The sequence below is a fragment of the Syngnathoides biaculeatus genome, chromosome 19, assembly GCF_019802595.1.
Source record: "Syngnathoides biaculeatus isolate LvHL_M chromosome 19, ASM1980259v1, whole genome shotgun sequence".
In the NCBI taxonomy this organism is placed as follows: Eukaryota; Metazoa; Chordata; class Actinopteri; order Syngnathiformes; family Syngnathidae; genus Syngnathoides; species Syngnathoides biaculeatus.
In genome coordinates, this window is record NC_084658.1 from 11,770,848 (window position 1) to 11,791,486 (window position 20,639).

At 48.6% G+C, this 20,639-nt stretch overlaps 1 protein-coding gene across 2 annotated transcripts in view; it reads left to right on the plus strand.

Moving 5' to 3' along the window:
• Nucleotides 1-19,696, plus strand: part of csrnp1b (cysteine-serine-rich nuclear protein 1b) — a 30,186-nt gene extending 10,490 nt beyond the window's left edge. The window contains exons 1-5 of one of the 2 annotated variants that reach the window (XM_061805179.1): nt 3,771-4,194; nt 12,870-13,069; nt 15,841-16,100; nt 16,181-16,477; nt 16,580-19,696. In XM_061805179.1, coding sequence (XP_061661163.1) covers nt 12,889-13,069; nt 15,841-16,100; nt 16,181-16,477; nt 16,580-17,518 — 1,677 coding nt within the window. In that variant the 5' untranslated portion in view covers nt 3,771-4,194; nt 12,870-12,888 and the 3' untranslated portion in view covers nt 17,519-19,696. Of the gene's footprint in view, nt 1-3,770; nt 4,195-12,869; nt 13,070-15,840; nt 16,101-16,180; nt 16,478-16,579 lie in introns of those variants that run through there. The other variant, XM_061805180.1, reaches the window with a different exon arrangement.
• The last annotated feature ends 943 nt before the right edge of the window (nt 19,697-20,639 follow it).

Consider the following 20,639-nt stretch of genomic DNA (forward strand, 5'->3'; position numbering starts at 1 on the left):
TTTTCAGGAGAGACGGGCTGACTGTACGTCGTCACCGACGGATGCGAGTGCGGGTTTTCGTGCGTGGCTCATTGTTGTGTCTTGCAAAAAAAGCGGAGGGAGAGTCGGGGAAGCTGGATGGGTGGAGTCTGTCTGGACGCTCAGACTTGCCGGCTCCGCGGAGCGCGGCACCAGGCAATCGGCAGACCGGCGAGCACAGCTGACCTTCAGGATGTCCAAATAGGCTTGAGTTCGTACTAGAGCGGGTTACGCAGATATTGATTTAAAAAAAAAAAAAAAAAAAAGGAGCAAATTTGAGCAATTTCCAAGAGCCGATTGTCAGTTGTCGATCGACTCGGAAACCGGTTGGGGCGTGAATTTTAAGACTGGTTCAACATTTAAAAGCTGGAATCCTGATCCATCCTCGTATGAAACGTGATGAAAGACCGCAAATATCTTAGTTTTTTTTCCATTTCTTCCCAGCCTACAGAGCGCACCTGGTTACAAGCCTCACCTAGAACATTTGTAAAGGAAATACCGTTTGGTACATAGATAGGCCGCAGCCGTGTAAAAGCCGCAAGGGCCCACATTGAAACACGAGATATTTACAAAGACGGTACACAGAAAGAGTTTAATGCTAGTGCTAGCACTGCGCTAAAGTTAGCACTATCGCGAACAGGGCTGGTTAAAATAAAACATACCAGTAAATATCACTGAGATATAATCAATAACCCTAACCCTTTTATAAAGAAAGACGGTACACAGAGAGTTTAACGCTAGTGCCACCGTATGCGCTAATGCTAACACTAGCGCGGCTGCGGTAACAGGGCCAGTTAAAAAAAAAACTGGACTGACAGAGTTGGGACATGGAACAATGGCCAATTAAGGAGTTATCACCATCAAAGCAGTACGAACGCATTGTTTTCATCACGTGGGCCCTCGTGTTTTGAAAAAAAAAAAAATGGGGGACATATTACCGTAATTTCCGGCCTACAGAGCGCACCTGGTTATAAGCCTCACCCAGTACATTTTTAAAGGAAATAACATTTGGTACGTACATAGACCGAAGTAAAAGCTGCAAGTGCCCACATTGAAACAGGAGATGTTTACAAAGAAAAACGGTACACAGAGAGTTTAACGCTAGCGCTGCCACGCTAACGCTAACACTAGCGTCGCCGTGCTAACTGGGTCGGTTAAAAAAAACATACTGGTAAAAATCACTGAGACACGACAGTAACACACTAGTGCAACGCTAACATGGCTGGACCGGGAAAAGTCATTTTCTCGGCACATAAATTCCACCGGTCTCACTCTTACCTTTTTCGCTCGAGTGCCCCCTTGCGGCCATTAGAAAAAAATCGCACAAATTAGCCGCATTACTGCATCAACCGCAGGGTTGAAAGCGCGTGGAAAAAAATGGTGACTTATGTGCTGGAAATTACGGTATTATGAAGACAATTCTGAAAATACGCCCAGCTGTAAGCTCAAATGCTAACATTTCTGCATGGTTACATTTTTAGACTTTGGAATTCAAGTCACCCGTAGAGGAAGGTGGAAAATGAACATTGCCTCCTATTGGGAACAATGTTCAAATAATAATTAATTATTCAATGGCATGGATGACAAAGCTCCATCCATCTGTCTTGGACACCTGCTGCCAATCGGGACTCATTTGGGAGAATTCCCCGTTGTGTCATCAGTGTACGAGGCCAGGAAATCAACTCAAAATATATTGCTTCACACCCAAGTTGATGGCTAACAATCTTTTTTTTTGGGGGGGGGGGGGGGTCGTGTTATGGTAGACACGTCCAACCAATTGCGTGTTGATTGCCATAGCTAGTGTCAGAGCGTCCATGGGAAACCGCTTAGTGAGTTCCGGGGGGGGGTTGGGTCGAGTTAGGGACACGTAAAATACAAACATTGTGACCAGGATTTTCACTCAACATGACATCCATCAGTTCCTTTTTAGAAACGCTAATGGGACACTTGAAGCTGTCACTCAGGTGGACGTGCTCGGGGGGGGGGGGTGCGAGGAATTCTTCTCCGGGCTCAATAATTGCCACCCTAAAACTCATCAAGTGTTTGAGAAAAAGCACCCCCCGCCGCCCATTAGTAGCAAAGACAATTAGCATAACTCTATGTACACAAAGTTTCGGGAGCGGAGCACCTGTGTTGACTTTGGCGGAACCCGGCGATGCCGCCGCAATCGGGGGGCCGACTGGGAACGAAAGCAAAGTCGCCAGGGGTGCGAGAAGGGAAGGGGTGTGTGCGGTGTTCTAGTAAAAAGTCTGAGACGCATTCCCAACGATGACTCAGACAGGCAACAACATTCCAAAAGTTACTTTGATCCGCTAGGAATTAATAGTAGTGTGTATAAAATTCCATTTTGTACCACTGCTTAAAAGATCTTCTCGTGCGCTCGTTTATGGGAAAATCGAAGCCCGACAAGCCCTCCCGTTCCTACGTAAACAAAAGCAGGTACTGCTGAGCGTCGGCGGCGCGTCGGAAACGAGTTGAATCACAAGCTGTTGCGACACCGCTTACGTCGCGCTTTGCAAGTGACGAAAGTCAACACTTACCAGCATAACTCCATGAAATCAAGTCTGTACCAGAAGAACGACTGAAAAAAAAAATGGTACAATATATATCTATATTTTTGGAGTGGGGGTGGGGGAGCTGGAAGGTGACAAAAAAAATTTTAAACAATCATACACTAGATTTAAAAAAAAAAAAAAAAAGTTGTACTTGTGTAAGTTGATGTTTTTGAGGGAAAAAAGTTTGAAAAAAAGGGTCACTATTTGTGTAAAACTTGTCCTTTTTTGAAGTTTTAATTGTATAAGAGTAAAGTTGCTTTTCCAAGAAAAGTACTGTAATCCAGGGGGCACGGGTAAAGCGTTGGACTCACAGTTCTGAGGACCCGGGTTCGATCCTGGCGTTTGCGTGTTCTCCTCGTGCCTGCGTGGGTTTTCTCTGGACACTCCACTTTCCTCCCTCATCCCAAAAACATGCAACATTAATTGGACACTCTAAATTGCCCGTAGGTGCGATTGTGAGTGTGACTGTTTGTCTCTATGTGCCCTGCGAGTGGCTGGCGACCAGTTCAGGGTGTACCCCGCCTCCTGCCCGTTGACAGATGGGATAGGCTCCAGCACTCCCTTGCGACCCTTGTGAGGATAAGCGGCAAAGGAAAAAAGGGATGGCTGGAAGTACTGTGATCCTACAATGGTTGTACGTTTGGAGGAAAATTGTACACAATTGTATTTTTTTCAATGAATGAAAATTGGACTTTCACTTTTCAAGAAATAAGTGTGTACTCTTACTACAATAGTTTTATCTTTTTTTTTTTTACAAGATTAGAGGTAAACATTTTCCTAACTTTATACTGACGTTGAGCGGATGTGATCATGAGCAGTTATTTGAATTTTAAAAAAATTGCAAGCTTTTTAGAGGATTTTTTTAATACAAGTAAAATTATCAGGAAAAAAAAAGTTGCAATTGTAGGAAATTAAACTCAACATTGTATATTTTATCGATTAAATGGATACATTGTAAAAAGTCTGTTTTTATTTTTCAAGTTTCAGACCAATAAACTGCGAGGCACTTATATTAGCCAATGGCTTACTGTTCTTATGTATGAATTTATGTAAAGGGGGGGGGGGACGACGCCTTAAGAGGTGTCTTCAATCAAGTTGTGATTTTTTTAGGTGTGCACTGTTAGCACTCCTCGCCCCTTATTGTGCTTTTTATCCGTCACCCAATGATGTCAGTCCTCCCTCTTCCCTCCCTGCAAGCTGCTGCGCGTAATTCAGTCACGCAGGACGAGGAAGAGGCGGAGGCAGGAAGCAGCGTGGGCCGCCTCCTCTGCCGTGTGTCACGGCCTGCGTCACAGCCACACGCCGGGAGGGAGTTTTCCACTGACGAGAGAGAGAGAGAGAGAGAGAGAGAGAGAGAGAGAGAGAGAGAGCGAGGCGGAAAAAAAAAAAAAAGCCACCGCTCGTCGCCACTGTGCACCAGACAAGGGGACGCGCTCGAGCCGGACGGAGGCAGACAAAAGCCCGGGGACTCGCTCGAGAGATTCGTGCCCGCGGTGGTGTCGAAGGGTCCAAGCAGGTTGCGCTTTATGGTTTCGCACCATCCACCCCCCCCCCTCTCTCCCCCCACGGATTAATCCCATGATTTGCCACTCATGCTGATCGGACAGTCGCACACTTGCTGGTGAGTAGCGCTGCTCCATTGTCGGAAATGTCTCGCGCGTGTGTAAATTTAAAAATCATATTTTTACGATTTGTTTTATGTCCGTGCGTGCGTGTGAAAGTGAGTCGAAGACACGCTGCGAGTTTTTCCTTCCCGGTGTTACAGGTGAACCCGATTCAGCGAAGTCCAAATCAATCAATCAATCAATCAATGAAATTGCAATGGCCCGATAATGATCATCATAAGTTGCGTGTTGCTATTTGCGCCGATGCGTCCGCCACTAAAGCTGACACAGCTGCTGTCACTCCCGACAGTCACCTGCACACGACCCACGTCGTGCCCCCCCCCCCCTCGCGCGTGAATCCTGCCATTTAAAAAAAAAAAAAAAAAATGGCCCCACTTTGCTTTTCTCATTGTTCCCGCACCTTGCAATCTTTAGCTTCATCACGCGTGTTTACATTCGCGATCACATCCCCTCACGTTTAATGTGAATTTAGCATTTTTTTTAATCTTTTTTTTTTTTTTTTTCCCCAAATGTGGATTCGGTCTTAGTTTTGTAGCTTTGTGTGTGTGTGCTCCCTTTTTTAAATGCAGAGCACTTTTTTTTTTTTTTTTTTATATATATTTGAAAAGCGTCTCTCGCGCGACCTCACCCGGATCATTTTTGGAAATCATGCTTTCTGGAATGACACACACACACACACACGCGCACGGGAGGAGAATGATCCTTTGTTTACTGACACAGCTTCCATTTCTTGTGCCTTTGCTCCCCCCCCCCCCCCACGCGCACACACAACTCCACTTTCTCCATTCACCCCCCCCCCCCGCCCCCCAAGGAATGCTCAGCAAGTAGCTGTTATGGTATCATTTGGGGAATTTGTTGCATTGTGACACAGCTTATCGATGCGCTTTGAATGGGTTGGGGGGGGGGGGGTTCAAACTGTGTTCCGCACACCACTGGCAGTCCCCGTGGAACTTCCAAAGGAGGTCCATGAGTCACTATTTTTTTTTTTTTAAACAGTTTTTAAAATTCAATGAATGACAAACCTGGTGAATTTGTGGGAAAATCTTAAAAGGGTGATTGGGAATTTATGAAATTTTGAGTGGGTGATTTTAAAATTGATTTAAATGCAGTGGACTCTGGCTCGGCTTGTGTGCCAATTTTTTAAAATCCAAAAGACCGCACAGTTTTCTCATGAATGTCGAAGAGTTTTAGCATTTGTTGGCCTTTAACTGGGTTCCGAGCAGAGGGCGCCAAAGTCACTTTCACCGCAGGACAATTGTTCAGTAAATCATTTCATCTGCGTGCCTTTGCCGACTGTGATTTAGTAGGGAAGTCGAAAGACTCTTGATTTAATCGCGCTAGATAATCTCTTGGACATCTGACAATTAGACCTTTGCTCACTTGGATCTAAAGGATTTGGAAATGCGCACGTTCGGTCCAGTTTATCGGCATGTGTGTCTTGCTTTGGACTGCAAACTAGTTGGGACCGACTCAACAGCGCCCCTGCAGGCTCCACGAGACCCCCCCTGTTTTGTTTCTCCAAGAGCCGACTACTGTAATGAATTCCAGACCCAAACGATCAATCATTTCTAGCCGTGTGTGCGCGCGCACACCGCGATTTACGCAGATGAGCACACACTTCTGTGGAGTGTTTGCTTGTAGCGGCGTTGGGTTCAAGCGAGGTTGCCTCGCTTCATTTCTGTCACGCAGGATGCCCCCCTCGCTTTTGTGCTTGGGAGACGGGAGGGGAGGGAATGGGGCCGGCTGAAAAGAATCCTCCCTTGCTCCCCCCCCCCCAACACACAGCAGTAGCGAGCTCCCATCTGTTTTGTCCTGTTTGGGCTCTGATCTCAACCTCTGAACCCGCCCGGGGACCACCACCACCTCCTCGAGAAATTGGGAATTTTAGGCGATTTTTATCGAATGTGAATTTAGTTCCCTAAAGAGCAACTTTAGGTGATTTTAAAATCAAATCTCCATGCATTTGGGGTGGATATTATGCGTATCAGTTTAATGGTGAATTTGTCAAATTTCTCAAATATTTTCAGAAAGTAGGAATTTGGGGGGGGGGTGAGATTAGAATTTGACTAATTCAGGGGGTTTTGTAAAATTTCTCTTTTCATTTGGGAATTTTCTCTTGGCAATTTTAGACTTCTTAAAAAAAAAAAAAGTCTCCTGTCAACGCATTTAGAACCTTTTGACCTGCTCAACACGTGAATCCGCGTCTCCCTCGTCGCTCCATCATCCGCACCTCCGATCCCGTCCCGGGACTTGAAGCTATCTGCCGACTTGTGCGGCTTAAAAGGCGGCATGTGAGCTCCACGTGCACGCTAATTCCACCCCGGTCAGGTGTGTCCAAGTGTGCTTTCTGAACCCGGGAAGAAGGCGGTGGTTGGGTTGGGGGGGGGGGGCACACATCTGGGTTCGATTAAGCTTCTTTACAGCTCGAGCGGCGCTGCCGGAGATGGAATTCCTGCGGCTTTGGAGACATGACATTATTTATTTGCTTTGCGCGATGCTCCCTCCCTTTTCCCACTACCTCTCTTTTTTGGAAAGCGGTGCCACGGGTCGAGGCAGGGGAACAGAATGTTTCTCTGGCAGGCTCCGGTGGGAACAACACCAGAGCAAAAAAACGAGAGCGGCTCCCCCTGCCTTTTTTTTTTTTTTTTTTAAACCCCCAGCAGGCGGCGCACTTCCGCGCTACACGATGGTGTCACTTTTTTGGTTACCGTGACGTACCCCGATTTGAGGTTGCGATCCTTGCGTAATGTGAAAGTTGATCCGGCGGTGGAAGATGTGGTTATGATTTTACCGCACAAGTCCAAGTTATGTCACCGCCAAAGCACCAAATAAAGTGTCACAACTATAGGAATACGCAACAGTGTGTCCTCCCACGCTATTGCGTTGTCGCGGTCCGACAAGTGTGGAGTATCAGATCCATTATGCTGTATGTTTAAAACCGGCGCTGCGTTCGGAATCGAGACTCAAGTCGGGATGTTCTGAGTAAGGATAAATCCCAGCTGTTCCGTTACCGCCCGTCAAGCGGCAATTATGCGGGCTCTCCGGGTAGCAGAGTCCGAGGAATTCGGCCTCCCGTCACTAATAAGAATTTGTCTCCCATCTTTCCTGGTGACTGAGTGAGAGGTGTGGTGTGCCCCCCCCCCCACCCCCAAGGCCTTGAATCGCAACCTGCCTTGACATGTTTATACACACGCGCTCACACTCCCGGGCTCATCATTATCACATTTTATGAGCGCTCACTCACTCAGTTAAGACAGTAAGACAGACTGAGGCTGTGCCGAGTTGTCAGTCTGCCATGTAAATGCTCTCGGCTGGCTAAGATTAGTGCACCCCCCCCCCCCCCACACACACACACACACACCCCAGCACCCTACCTCGCTGCACGCACTTTATCGTTATCAGCTGCAGTCGTGCAGCACAAAGGGGGCAAAGTCAACCGTCTTGTTGGTCTGTTGGATCAATCGGGCCGCGGGATTGACTTTGCCGTCTTGTCCCGCGCACATTACATCATTCGCTTTTGTAAAGATTTCAATGCGTGGCCTCTGTCGCCATACCCACGACGGGGGCATGAGTGACTTCTCCTGTCGGCATTGCTTGAAGTGGGATCCGCACGTTGATTTTTTTAAATGAAGGAATTGGTGTGGGCTGGGGGGCGATCCCTGTGAACTCACTGCTGTGATTGTGTGCCGCATTTGAAGCGATCAACACTACACGTTTGTTCGGCACCCGCCCAAAACCAGATTTCTCTTGTAGTACCAAGAGAGGCAGCGCTTTGCAACCAGGATCCTGAAAACCGAGAATACCATGAAGTACTAGTAGCGAGGCCAGCTGTCAGCCATTGAATCATCCCAACTTGGTGTTGGCTACACGTCGTCTTGTTTTTCTTTCGGCTTGTCCCGTTAGGTGTCGCCACAGCGTGTCATCTTTTTCCAGCTAGCCAATCATTTCTCCCACCTCCAGTTCTGGTTCCTGTGGTCCCTTCAGTGCCGCCGTCTCTAATCCGTACATCGTGGCCGGCCTCACCACTGTTTTATAGACTTTGCCCTTCATTCTAGCGGAGACTCTTCGGTCACATAGAACACCAGACACCTCCCGCCAAGTGTTCCCACCCTGCTTGTACCCGTTTTGTTGACCCCAAGTATTTGAAGTGGTCCACCCTCGCTATCTCTTCTCCCTGGAGCTTCAACGGGTTTAACATTTGTGATTGTCAGCCCCGAAAATGCCTTAACACGTCCCACACCGCAGGATTAATCATTTGGAGACATCCAATGATCAGGCTTTTGCTAACTTTGTGGGGGCGTTTGGGGTGATCAGATTTGGCGTGATTATCAGTAAGCTTGTATGTGAAAAAAATTTGCTTTCAGCCCACGTCGACAGGAGCGTACGTTCCGAACTCCGCTCTTCCGTCTTCATCTTTGTCGGCTCTGTTCATTAAGAACAGCCACGCTGACAAAAGGCGAGCTAATAGCGGCTGTTACAAGCTGTGTCGCTAACGGCGTGCCGGCGCGCCTCTCGACTGGATCGGCGTTGTGCCTTTTAGTGACAAATCTCGCCCGGCACTGGGATTTATCTTGCCCGAATGTGCGTCCCCTCTTTATCCCGCCACTGACGGAATGACAGCGATGCATAATTTAGCGGGGAGCCGCCGTCGCCGTGCCGTGCCGCCACTCCGGGCGCTGATTTCCTTTCAGGAGACCCCACTGAATCCTCCTTTGCTGCCACTCTCACTGTTCTTCTTCTTCTTCGTATTATTATTATTATTATTATGATTCCTGTTTTCCGAATAAGTCATTGCAGCCTTGTTGTCTTCTCTTGGTGTTCCACATTGACCACAGACAAGGATTAACCTCTCGCCATTGTTTCTGCCCGTTGAACAGGATTAGCAAATCAATGTGTCAGGTAGGCTGCAGTCAAGAGACAATGACCCACTTCTGACACCACCACCACCACCACCACTCCTCCTCATCATCCTCCTCCTCCTCCTCTTCCTCCTCCTCCTGTCTCCCTTCTGGCTCACTGCAGCTTTTAATTAAAAAGACTTTGCTTAGCCGGCGCTATGCGCTCCCTGAGGACGCCTCATGGCTTTTTCTCCCCCCTTTTTTTTTTTTTAACTTTATTTTGATTCTCTTGACTCTGCACCGGGTTGCATCATGTGGTTGGCTTTTAGTACCAAGGTGGTCTCCACGTGCTGAGCCCCCTTTTGTTTGTCGCAAGGTGATCCATTCATCATGTGAGCGGCGTAAGCCCCGCAAGGGTTGTCAGCCTCCTGCCCTTGACTCTCTACTTTATCCTTGTCAGAGGCTTGACTGCCCTTTTTTTCCCCCCCTCCCTTAAATTGCTTCATGCTGGGCTGCACTGTGTTCTCGTGGTTACCAAATCTGTCTCACATTTCTGAGGATCAGGGTTTGAATCCCGGCTGCAGCCTTTACTGAGTGATGTCGACGTCTTCTTCCCGCGGTCGTGTGGTTTTCTCAAGCTTCCGCAGTTGTTCAAGAATCATGCATGTTAGCCGAGGCTTCGGCGCCGGGGCGGAGGCCGTTAGCCGAGGCTTCGGCGCCGGGGCGGAGGCCGTTAGCCGAGGCTTCGGCGCCGGGGCGGAGGCCGTTAGCCGAGGCTTCGGCGCCGGGGCGGAGGCCGTTAGCCGAGGCTTCGGCGCCGGGGCGGAGGCCGTTAGCCGAGGCTTCGGCGCGGGGCGGAGGCCGTTAGCCGAGGCTTCGGCGCCGGGGCGGAGGCCGTTAGCGAGGCTTCGGCGCCGGGGCGGAGGCCGTTAGCCGAGGCTTCGGCGCCGGGGCGGAGGCCGTTAGCCGAGGCTTCGGCGCCGGGGCGGAGGCCGTTAGCCGAGGCTTCGGCGCCGGGGCGGAGGCCGTTAGCCGAGGCTTCGGCGCCGGGGCGGAGGCCGTTAGCCGAGGCTTCGGCGCCGGGGCGGAGGCCGTTAGCGAGGCTTCGGCGCCGGGGCGGAGGCCGTTAGCCGAGGCTTCGGCGCCGGGGCGGAGGCCGTTAGCCGAGGCTTCGGCGCCGGGGCGGAGGCCGTTAGCCGAGGCTTCGGCGCCGGGGCGGAGGCCGTTAGCCGAGGCTGCTATTTCTATATCAGATGAGGATAAATCAGAGAAATCAACGCTGGGCACAAAGTAATTGCGCCTTTGGTGCGGCACCTTACACGTCATGTCCGTGCACGTAAGTCATGTGACTCGCGAAAATGGCAGCGCCCCTGAAAATTTGTAATTGTCGATTTTAAAAAAAATCTTGTCAAAACTCTATTAAATGAGAGAGGATTTAACATCACATTGTCAAAATGGAGTACATATTACATTATCTATTGGATGCATTGTTCATGCAAAGCACTGGATTTCCCCTTTAACTGATTAGTCAAAATTGTTAATAGGTGTGAATATTAATTTTTTTTCTCTATGAGCACAAAAGCTATAGAAAACGCCTCTATCACCCCCGCCCCCCCTTCCCAACCCAGCCTGGAACGCTGACACTTGCATAACACGCCCTGATAAGACGCAGGCGGCATGCAGGTCACACTCTTCTCGGAACTCACGAGAGGAGAATCTCGTTTAGCCGCCCGCTTACGCCAAGGTCGCTCTGAATCCGCGAGCCCTCCCGACAGGCCTCGCCTGCCGCGCGCTTTGTCTCGACGGCCGCCGCGCTCCGGAACCCGACATTTAACGTCCCGCGCCAACCTCACCCTGCAATTATCCCCCGGAAAATCACTCTGCTTTTAAACAATGAGCAAAATTGCAGGTATTCCTTCCTCCTCCCCCCCCCACCGCAAAAAAAAAAAAAAGTGTTTGCTGTAACAACCTTTTAAAACCGTGGCAGCTGTAAGCGATTAAGCCGCCACTATGAAGACATTGTCAAATGATTGCTTTATGGACAGTCATTAAAAAAATAAAAAAAAAACTGCTTTTACTGCTCCCGACACCTCATTTTGAAGTCAACATATCCTGTTTCAGTCTTTCCTTTACACCTTTTACCAATAAGCAAAAAAATTTTTAAGCATTCCAAGCCAGTGAAAATCACTTTTAACACACTCCACTCTTTCGGAAAATCACTGGATAATGTTTCATAACGCCAATAATCTGGCTTCTGCAAACTTGGATCCAGAATGGTAAACTATTATTATGTGTCGTCAGCGTTTAAATATTGCACAAAAACACAACGGCGTTTGCTGGTCTAATTCTTGGCGCCCGCGTTCTCCGTTTAAATGCTTCAATATAAGCTATCCAATTTGCATCGATTCACATTAAATTAGCTTAAAATTAGTCAAGGTGTGCTTCAATGGAAACCGTAATAGTGCTATTTGAGGGAACGGTTTGAGAAGAAATGGCAGCCCCTCGTCAAGAGCTCTTTTTTTGTGTGTGTGTGTGTGTGCATGTGCGCCTCTCAACAGATTGATTTGTTTTTATCGCTGAAGCAGCAGTCCCTCTCGCGGGAGCGCCGCATGCACGCACGGCGGGCTGGCGCGACGCAACATCTTCCAGGAGGAAGCCGGCGTCTTTGTCTGCAAACACGTCGTGCGAGCGGACGTTTTAAAAAAGGGGAGTGGGGGGGTGGGCGAGTCTGTTGATAGGGAAGGCCAAGATTGGGTTGCACTCCTCTGAATCGATGCGTTGCGATGGGCTTTTGGAGGAAGGGACGAAGGGGTGGGGGTGGGGGGGGTGTTCGCCCATTGTTGACTTATGCAAACGCGGCCTTGATTGATTGCTTCCTGTGGCCGACTGGCCGGGGGCGGCAGGAGGTGGCCGACTCGTGCGCTCACATGGGCAAAGCACGGGGCCAGCCGGCTCCTATCGACAAGCGCTGGGGTGTACGAAGCCATCCCCCCCCCCCCTCTCTCCCCACTTTGCAACGTGGCTGAGTTGTGCTTATTTGTTGGTTCTGTGGAAAAACGTGTGGAATTGTCTTTCTGACGGTTGCAACATTTTATCTTCAAATTAGTTCAGACCATTGAACAAGAGACGCTTACTTACATCATTTTTGGTTGTTTTAGTTCTCCAAATGAGATGCAGCGTTAAACCTTCAGCCTGTTTAAGTGTCACCATAAATGTTCATTCAAAGTTCGGTATTTTCCACGCCTAAAAGCCTTTAATTTTCTCAAAACCCGACGGTGCGCCTTATAATCCGGTGCGCCTTATATATGGATCAATATTGAAGCTTTAGTGCAGCTCCATCTAATGGTTGCATAATGTAAACACACCCTCTACTGTAGCGTATATTCTATGCACCTTATAATGCGCCTTATACATGGGAGAAGTTTTAAAACATGCCATTCGTTGAAGGTGCGCCTTATAATGCGGTGCGGCTTATACATGGGAGAAGTTTATAATGCGGAAAATGCGGTACTTTCAAACACGGCATCACAAACTGACGCAAGTCCTCCGCTAGTTTAATGCTAGCAAACAATAGAAATGAGAAATTAGCATGGCGGCTGTGGCCATTTTGCATCAGTCACATAGTTGACTTTAGCATAAAAACAGCAGTAGCGCTTTTTAAATACTCGCTGGCGTATATCAGGGGATCACAGTACTGGATGTGTAATGTGTGCGACTTATGTAAGGAACAAAGTTCAGTTTTTCTGTTTGTTCTTTTTTTGCAGGTGGGCTTATCCTGCAAACCAATACCCTCTATTTACCAATATGAACTTTTTTTTAAATTTTCCCCGCAGATACGCCACGCTCGCCGCCATGAGCGGTCTTCTCAAGAGGAAGTTCGAGGAGGTGGGCGAGGACCCGTGCTACTCGTCGCCCTCGCCCTCCTCGCTCTCGTCGGCTTGCTCCACCTGGGACTCCGAGGGCGAGAGCTGCTACTCGGACACCCTGGATTCCGCCCCCAGCGGGCCCGGCTCTCCGGCGACGCATTTCAACAGTGAGTCGATCCGGCCGATGGAAAATATTTCGTGTCTTTGCGGCTCCGGGGAGGCTCTGATAATAAAAAAAAAAAAGCCCCCGAATCGGGAGGGGGGGTGAAGGAATTTCATCTGCTGGCAGCCCATGAAACATTTCAATTCTGCTTTTATTTCATGTGTTAAAGCGAGCCAAAGGGCTCAAATCCCTTCTCACGGCGGTTCCTCGCTTTGGTCTCGCTGGACGTCCGGAGAGAGGCCGTTTGAGGACAACCCGGTACCTGGCCGCTGGCCATTTGGTACCGGGTCTCTCTCACACAGAAAGAGAGCGAGAGAGACGGAACAAAAAACATTTTATCCGTCGTCTGTCAGTCTGGAAAATGTTTTTGTAAATCAGGTGCAGCTGCTTGGAACAGGGCTCCCCTGTTATATCTTTTGGGTCGTCGTTTGGACCCCGACTTTTTTTTTTTTTTTCGTTTTTTAAATATTATTATTATAGGGGCTTTACAATATTGTAGTCCAATGAATAGTCGTCATCCGCTACTTTTAGCTGTTTTTTTTTTTTAGCAATTTTAGCTGTTTTTATGCTTTGCCGCCATCTTGTGGCATCTTGACAAACAAAGAATGTGGATAGAGAAGCTTCATATAGTCATTTTCCAGCATATGACGGCAGTTAAGAAAAAAAAAAGTTATGATGAGATGGACGAGAATCTCTACGACGACGACAGTCAAATATGGGTGTAACGAGCATGCTCTGCATACTTCATGATGGCAGGATTGAATAATTCCTTCAAAACTGGTTAAAAAAAAAAAAAAAAGCACTCAATAATGTATTTCCATTTGTAATATCCTATTTTTGTAAAGTAATTTCTCCCGTGGCGGCAACCAAAACAAAATTATGAATGTAAGTGACCCAATTTGGGTGCCATTGTCACCCATTACCCCCAAACAGGACCGTCGCATTGGAGAGAAACTAATTACATTAATTATCCATCCATTTACTTTGCCACTTATCCTCATGAGGGTCGCGGGGAGTGCCGGAGCCTATCCCGGCTGTCAATGGGCAGGAGGCGCGGGGTACACCCTGAACTGGTTGCCAGCCAATCGCAGGGGACATGGAGACAAACAGACGCACCCACAATCACACAATTTAGTGTTCAATTAATGTTGCATGTTTTTGTGGAATGTGGTAGAAAACCCACGTAGGCACAGGGAGAACATGCAAACTCCACACAGGCGGGGTCAGGATTGAACCCGCTTTACCAGCTGATCCACCATGCCGCCGACATTAATTAATTACATTGCTATTACATTCAGCTGAACGCTGAGCAACTTGGGTCTGTCAAAATATGTCTTTGCGTCAAATCGAGAGGGGGGAGAAAAAAATGTTGGCGACTGCTGGAATAGGCAACGAGCGCAAACGAGCCTTCCAGGAAGAGCAGCGGTGGCCGCTTGCCAGAACGCCGGAGAACACACGGGCCGTTGTGCGGAGGGCTGGGCGAGCACCCAGCACAGGTGCTGAAAGAGGCCCGGCGGGCGCGCGATGGAGAAAAGGAGGCGTGCAAACAACGGGGGGGGGGCAGATTTGTGTGTCATTGTCAAGGAAGTCGACACCACGCGAAGGTGCTCATTAGCGAGACGAAAGCAGCGATTGTGCGGCCTCCGGGGACGGGGGAGCTTCTCGACCGTTCGCCCCCAAGACATTAAATCACCTGCTACATTGATCCATGCTACCTTCTTAAAAACATCAATAGTCATATTATTCTTTTCCTTTCGGCTTGTCCCGTTAGCTTGTCACCTTCATCTCGTGCATCTTCCTCTCTAACAGCCATCGTCCTCATGTCATTCCTCACGACATCCCGCAAACGGGGAGGGGGCTCGGCGCGGATCCCTGACGGCAGTCCAACCTGGAATTTTTCCGACCCACCTACGGCACAGCTCACCGCCGTTCTGCTGCCCTCATACGTCGTGTACTATTCTATTATATTTCTCCGTCACCCCAGACTTGCGCATGCAGTAACATTTAAAAAATAATAATCAAAACTCTCGGTTCTAGAACATTAAGGTTGAAGGACTGAAGCTACTGAAATGGAGCATTGTGTGACCAAACTAAGATGTTCCAGTTTGAGTTGTTTTGGCTTTGTTCAAAGTTCTACAAAGGCTGTCTCGGTGTCCGCAGATGGGCGGAGTTTGCCTCAAGCGCGCCCATCGTTGATGTTTCCAGGAATTCTGGTGACAGCTGCTGAGAAAACTACCGGGACGTTTTCTCGTGAAAGCTAATGGCCAGCACATGTGGACCGTGTATTTCCATAGAGGAGGTGCCAAAGGATGTCGGGGGGGGGGGGGGGGGGGGGCGTTTTGGCACTTTGAGAGCGGAGGGGGTGGGGGGAGGGGCTGCTTTGTTGGAGAATGTGAAATTTCGACACAAGCGTCCAATAGTTGTGCTTCCACTTTTTGAGAGCTGTGGCCCGTTGCGGCGCTTTTTGTGTTTTGTTGTGCCGGGTTTGCCCCTTCGCTTCCCTCTAAAGCTTCTCAAGCAGGTAGTTTTTCACGGCCTGGTCCCTTTTAGGGGGGGTGGGGGTGCACTCAAATTCATGTTTCGGTGTTAATTGGGTGCACGATAAGAGAAGGGGAAGCAATCAGAATGGTGTCCTTTTTTTTGTGAGGTGTTCTGCAGGGTTGTAAATGCAACTGGAGGGCTATACCGCCCTCTAGTGGCACGCAGCAGTAGTGTAAGCTGTGGTGTCCTTCGGGGGAAAAAAAAAAAAAGTCATCTTCTTTCTTCCCTCCGCAGCGACGTCCATCCTCAAGAAATCTAAGCGGGCGCGCCAGAGCAACGTGACCTTCGACCAGGTGACGGTCTTCTTCTTCCCGAGGTGCCAGGGCTTCACCAGCGTGCCCAGCCGCGGCGGCTGCACCCTGGGCATGACGCCGCGGCACAGCGCGCGCCGCACGTACACGCTGGCCGAGTTCGCCGCCGAGCAGCGGCTCCTGCGCCGGGAGAAGCTGCTCAACCGGCGGCGGGAAGAGAAGCTGGAGGCGCTTAAATTGAAAGTGAGTAAAAAATAAAAATGGAGAACCGGATTTGGATCGGCGGTTCGGGTTTCCCCGTTGACCGGCGGCGTTGTCTGCAGCTGACCAAAAACGGAACCCAAGACAGCGAAGAGGCCGAGCGGCTGACCGTGGACGACATCCCCGAGCGGGACGTGGACGGCGGCGGCGCCGACCTGGAGGAGGGCTCCTTCCTCCAGCCGTACCCGTCCAAGCGGCGCTATGCTCTGCTCAAGGCCGCCGGCGTCAAGAAAGTGGACAAGGAGGAGAAGAGGCAGCTGCACGAGCTGCGGATCTCCAGGGAGCGCTGCGGATGCGACTGCCGGGGGTTCTGCGAGCCCGAAACCTGCGGCTGCAGCCTGGCCGGCATCAAGTGTCAGGTCAGTTTTGGGGCGAGGAAAGGAACTTCAGGCTTCTGTGGTGCAGCGGAAATGTTTTCTGCGTGATTGTGTGATGTAAATGGCGGGTTGTTCTTCTCGCAGATGGACCACTCGTCGTTCCCGTGCGGCTGCACGAAAGACGGCTGCGGCAACACGGAAGGCCGCATCGAGTTCAACTCCACCCGGGTGCAGACGCACTACATCCACACCATCATGAAGCTGGAGCTGGAGAAGCGGCTGGAGGAGCAGTCGAGCACCGAGGAGGAGGCGGCGACGGCGCCGGCGGAGGCCAAGGCGACAACCCCCCCCGCGCACTCCTTCCCCTTCAGCTCCGAGCTGGCGTCGGCCGGCGACAACAGCTGCAGCAGCGACATGACGGACTTGTCGGACTCGTCGGCCCAGAGCGACGACTCCGAGGGCGGCGGGAGTCCGTGCGGCCGGCGGACCCCGCTGGACGTGGACGAGAGAGGCCTGAGCCGCATCCTCAGCTTCAACGACGCGGAGAACGGGGACGCCGCGGATCAAGATGCTCGCTCCCGGCAGGCGGCGGCGGCGATGGAGACGTTCAGCAGCTTCAGCATGGCGGACTTTGCGGACGAGAATGACAACATCGACGCGGCGCTGCTGGACAATCGGTCCGTCTCCGAACTTTTGGACGAGAACGCCAACCAGGGCAACGGACTTTTCCACAGCGGCAGCGTCCCGCACACGCCCTCGCCCACCGTGGACCGCTCGGCCAGCTACAACATGGACCTGAGCCTGTCCTCGGAGTCGGACCTGGAGTTCTTCGACGGCTTCCCCTGCCTGGGGCCCAGCTCGCTCTACAACTCGCTCAAGGAGTACGAGCACATGGACAACTTTTTCCACTTCCAGCTGCCGAACTACCCGAGCCTGCCGGCGTCCGGCGACCCGGGCACCTGCCTGCTGGAGTCCCTCATCGGGCTCTCCGAGTCCGTCCCGGAACCGCCCGCCGCCTTTACGGACAATCAGATGTTGGAAGAAGCCATGAAGCTGTCCGTCATGGAGTCTGTGAAAGTTTGACTGTCGATGGACGCCACTCACAAAAAGTCGGGGGTCTCGAGCCTTTGGGTCAAGGATTTTGTCATTCAGTTCCTTCTTATTTGCATCCTGAAACTGCAGCCCAAAGTCCAAAATCCCAAACTTTTAGTGAGTCGTGTGAAAACTGCGGCAAGAGGTACTTGTCGGAATTTTGGAGTTAGCTGTGATCTTGTTCTAATTCATCTTCTTTGCCTGAAGTCCAAACTTGCCTTCAATGAGTTTGGGAACTAACGCGAAGGACCCGCGGACACCAAAACAACGCCAAGAGAACTCTGAACCAAACCCAAGAACGGGAACAGGAACGAGCCGTAACAACGCAGCTGAATGTGCACCTCAGGGAATAATTTTTTTTTCGTTTTTTTTTTTTTTCGAGGTTTTCGGACCCTTCCACCTTTCCTCGAGAAGGTGGGGGGTCCCATTCTTCTTCTGTGGAATCCTCAAGCTAAGTGGACTCCCGAGAGGCTCGCATGGTACAAAAAAAAAAAAAGGAAATAAATCGCGCTCGATCAGCACTTTATCTGTACTCAAAGGCATCGTTTTGGTCGCGTGGGGTAAATTATAAACGTTCTCGGCTCAATTATTACCAAGCTGTACTTTTTTTTTTTTTTTTTTTCTCCGTCACATAACTTATTTCCTGCAAGAATTTTTTTAATTTATTTTACATTCGAGAAGCACTGTGCTTTCATTTCTTTCGCAACCGTCAAGTGCAATCGTCCTCATGAGTTTTTTTTTTCCATTATTTTAATATCTATTTGCTGACTAACTTATCTCACAAGTTATTTTATTATTTTGGCAATTTAAAAAAAAAATGGAGCCGTAGAAGCAGAGCGAGTAAACTGTGGAAATCTCCCTTTAAGGATCGCTAAATTATGCGATTTATTGTATTGTAACCAGAAAGAAGGGCGGGAAAAAATTACTAATATTTTGTAACTAATTTAATTAAGTAGGATGACAGCAAAAAAAAAGAGAATTCTAATGAAATCACAGACAAATTGAATATTTTATTAAGCGGAAACATTTTCAATCAGAGGACAAACTTTACGAGATATGAACTATTATCACATTTACGGGCTAAAGTATTTTTCATGGGCAGTTTTGAACATGGCGCCGCCCCGAAAAAGATCAATTTGATTGTATTCTGAATTATCCTTGGAAGTCTGTGACTCGTGTTGGTTACAGCATTTTTTTAAATCTTTTTTTTGGGGGGGGGAGAATGGGGGAGTTTGCTGGATAAAAATTGCATATATTATACAATTTTTATCACACTGCAGAATTCCCCCCACCCCCCAATGCGGAGAAGTTGCCTCATTTTAAAGGGGACATATTATGTAGATTTGCTTTTCCACAATTTAAAACACTTTTTGTGTGTCTTTGAGGGGGAAAAAAAGTGAATATTTGGGGGTGAATATTTCCATACTATGTTCCCTTTTAAAATAGTTTCTGAACAGCCGGCGAGGGAGGATTCATGCGACAGGGGGCGCCAGAGAGTCACTGTACATATCACACCCATGTTCTGCAACTTGTTTTCAGCAGCCTTTCGGGGCAGGGGGAGGGAACACGCGGCAAGCAGGCTGCAGGAGAGGATATTTTGGCGCGGCCCGGCCCGCCACGCGGTTCTACAATATGTGCATTATATTTTTCCATAAATGTCCTTCAATCCACGCTCCCCCACCGCTGCGTCCCAGTTTAATGCATGCAGGTCCCTACTTGCTGAATTAACTGTATACTTTTGAAAAGTGCAACAAATGGGAATTTTTTTTTTTTTAGGGGGGGGGTCTTTTTTGTTTGTTTTTGTATTAATTTGAAAATCCATCCGATGATGCCAATGCTGAGTTCTCCTGTACAAAGAAACATTCTGAAACATGGCAGCAGTGAGTGTTTTGTCAATGTCATGAATTAATGGGACTGCTTTTACCCCACCCCCCCTCGCCCCTTCTCAATTTCAAAGAACGTGTCTTACATTATTTTGAAGAAAAAAAAATTCAGGCCTTTGTTGCGTAGTATGTACATATTTCCGCTTCGGCGCTCCCCGCAGAGCCCACGAAAGCTGCTTTCTTTTCTACGTACTCACACTTTAACCTGCTGTTTGACAGTCTTTTCATGCAAGCCATTTTGACAGCCTGTCCCCTCGATATAATAAAACATTTTCTATATGCTCGACTCCCGCTTGCTTTTTATTTCAGCTTTTAAGCAAGATGTGAAATTGAAATGTTATGCAGTTGTGCCTTGACGTACAAGTCACAAAACATTTAGACCACGGGTGTCAAACCCAAGGGCCAGATCTGACCCACCGCACGATTTTATGTGGCTCGCGTAGGCAAATCATGTGTATCAACTTATGTGATTTTTTTTTTTTTAAATCTGTACCAAAATTTGTCGTTATAAATGACATATTATATTATACTATTTATATTATACTTATTATATTATACTTGCTATTAGCAAGCATTTTTTGTTCATCATCAACAGTTAATTTTATAATTAATGATAATAAAAATAATTAAATCAACTAATTAGCAATTTAATTATTAAATTAATAATTAAAACGACGAGTTTTAATTCTACATGCCAAACTTTGAGGAAAATCCGAATCAAAATCCACCCTGTCAATCATGTCTGCCACGCGTTTTGGGAGTACCAAGATGGCGGCCAACAATGTGGTTGTTTTATACCCATTCACCTTGATTTCTGATTCCAAAACTAGTTAATATCATGTGTAAATATATGAGCCAGTTAAAGATTTTTATGGTTTCACAGTCATGACGGGCGCTCTGAGGGAAAACCGTAACTACAATGTGGCCCGCGACAAAAAATGAGTTTGACACCCCTGATTTCGACCGTGGTAAATTCTTACCAGTTATATTTCGATGATTCAAACACTTTGCGTGTCTTAAATTTAATTATCAAAAACCACAACCCCACTGTGGAGGACCACCACAAGACATGGACGACCACACTCGGGACAAAAACCATTGAGTTGCACAAGTGATGCAGCATTCCCTAAAAAGCAACATCTGGAATACATTTGAGAAAACACAGGAGGAAAAAAAAACTTTTTTAAAATTTTTGTTCTTCTTGGTTCTGGTTTCTGTTTTATAAACCT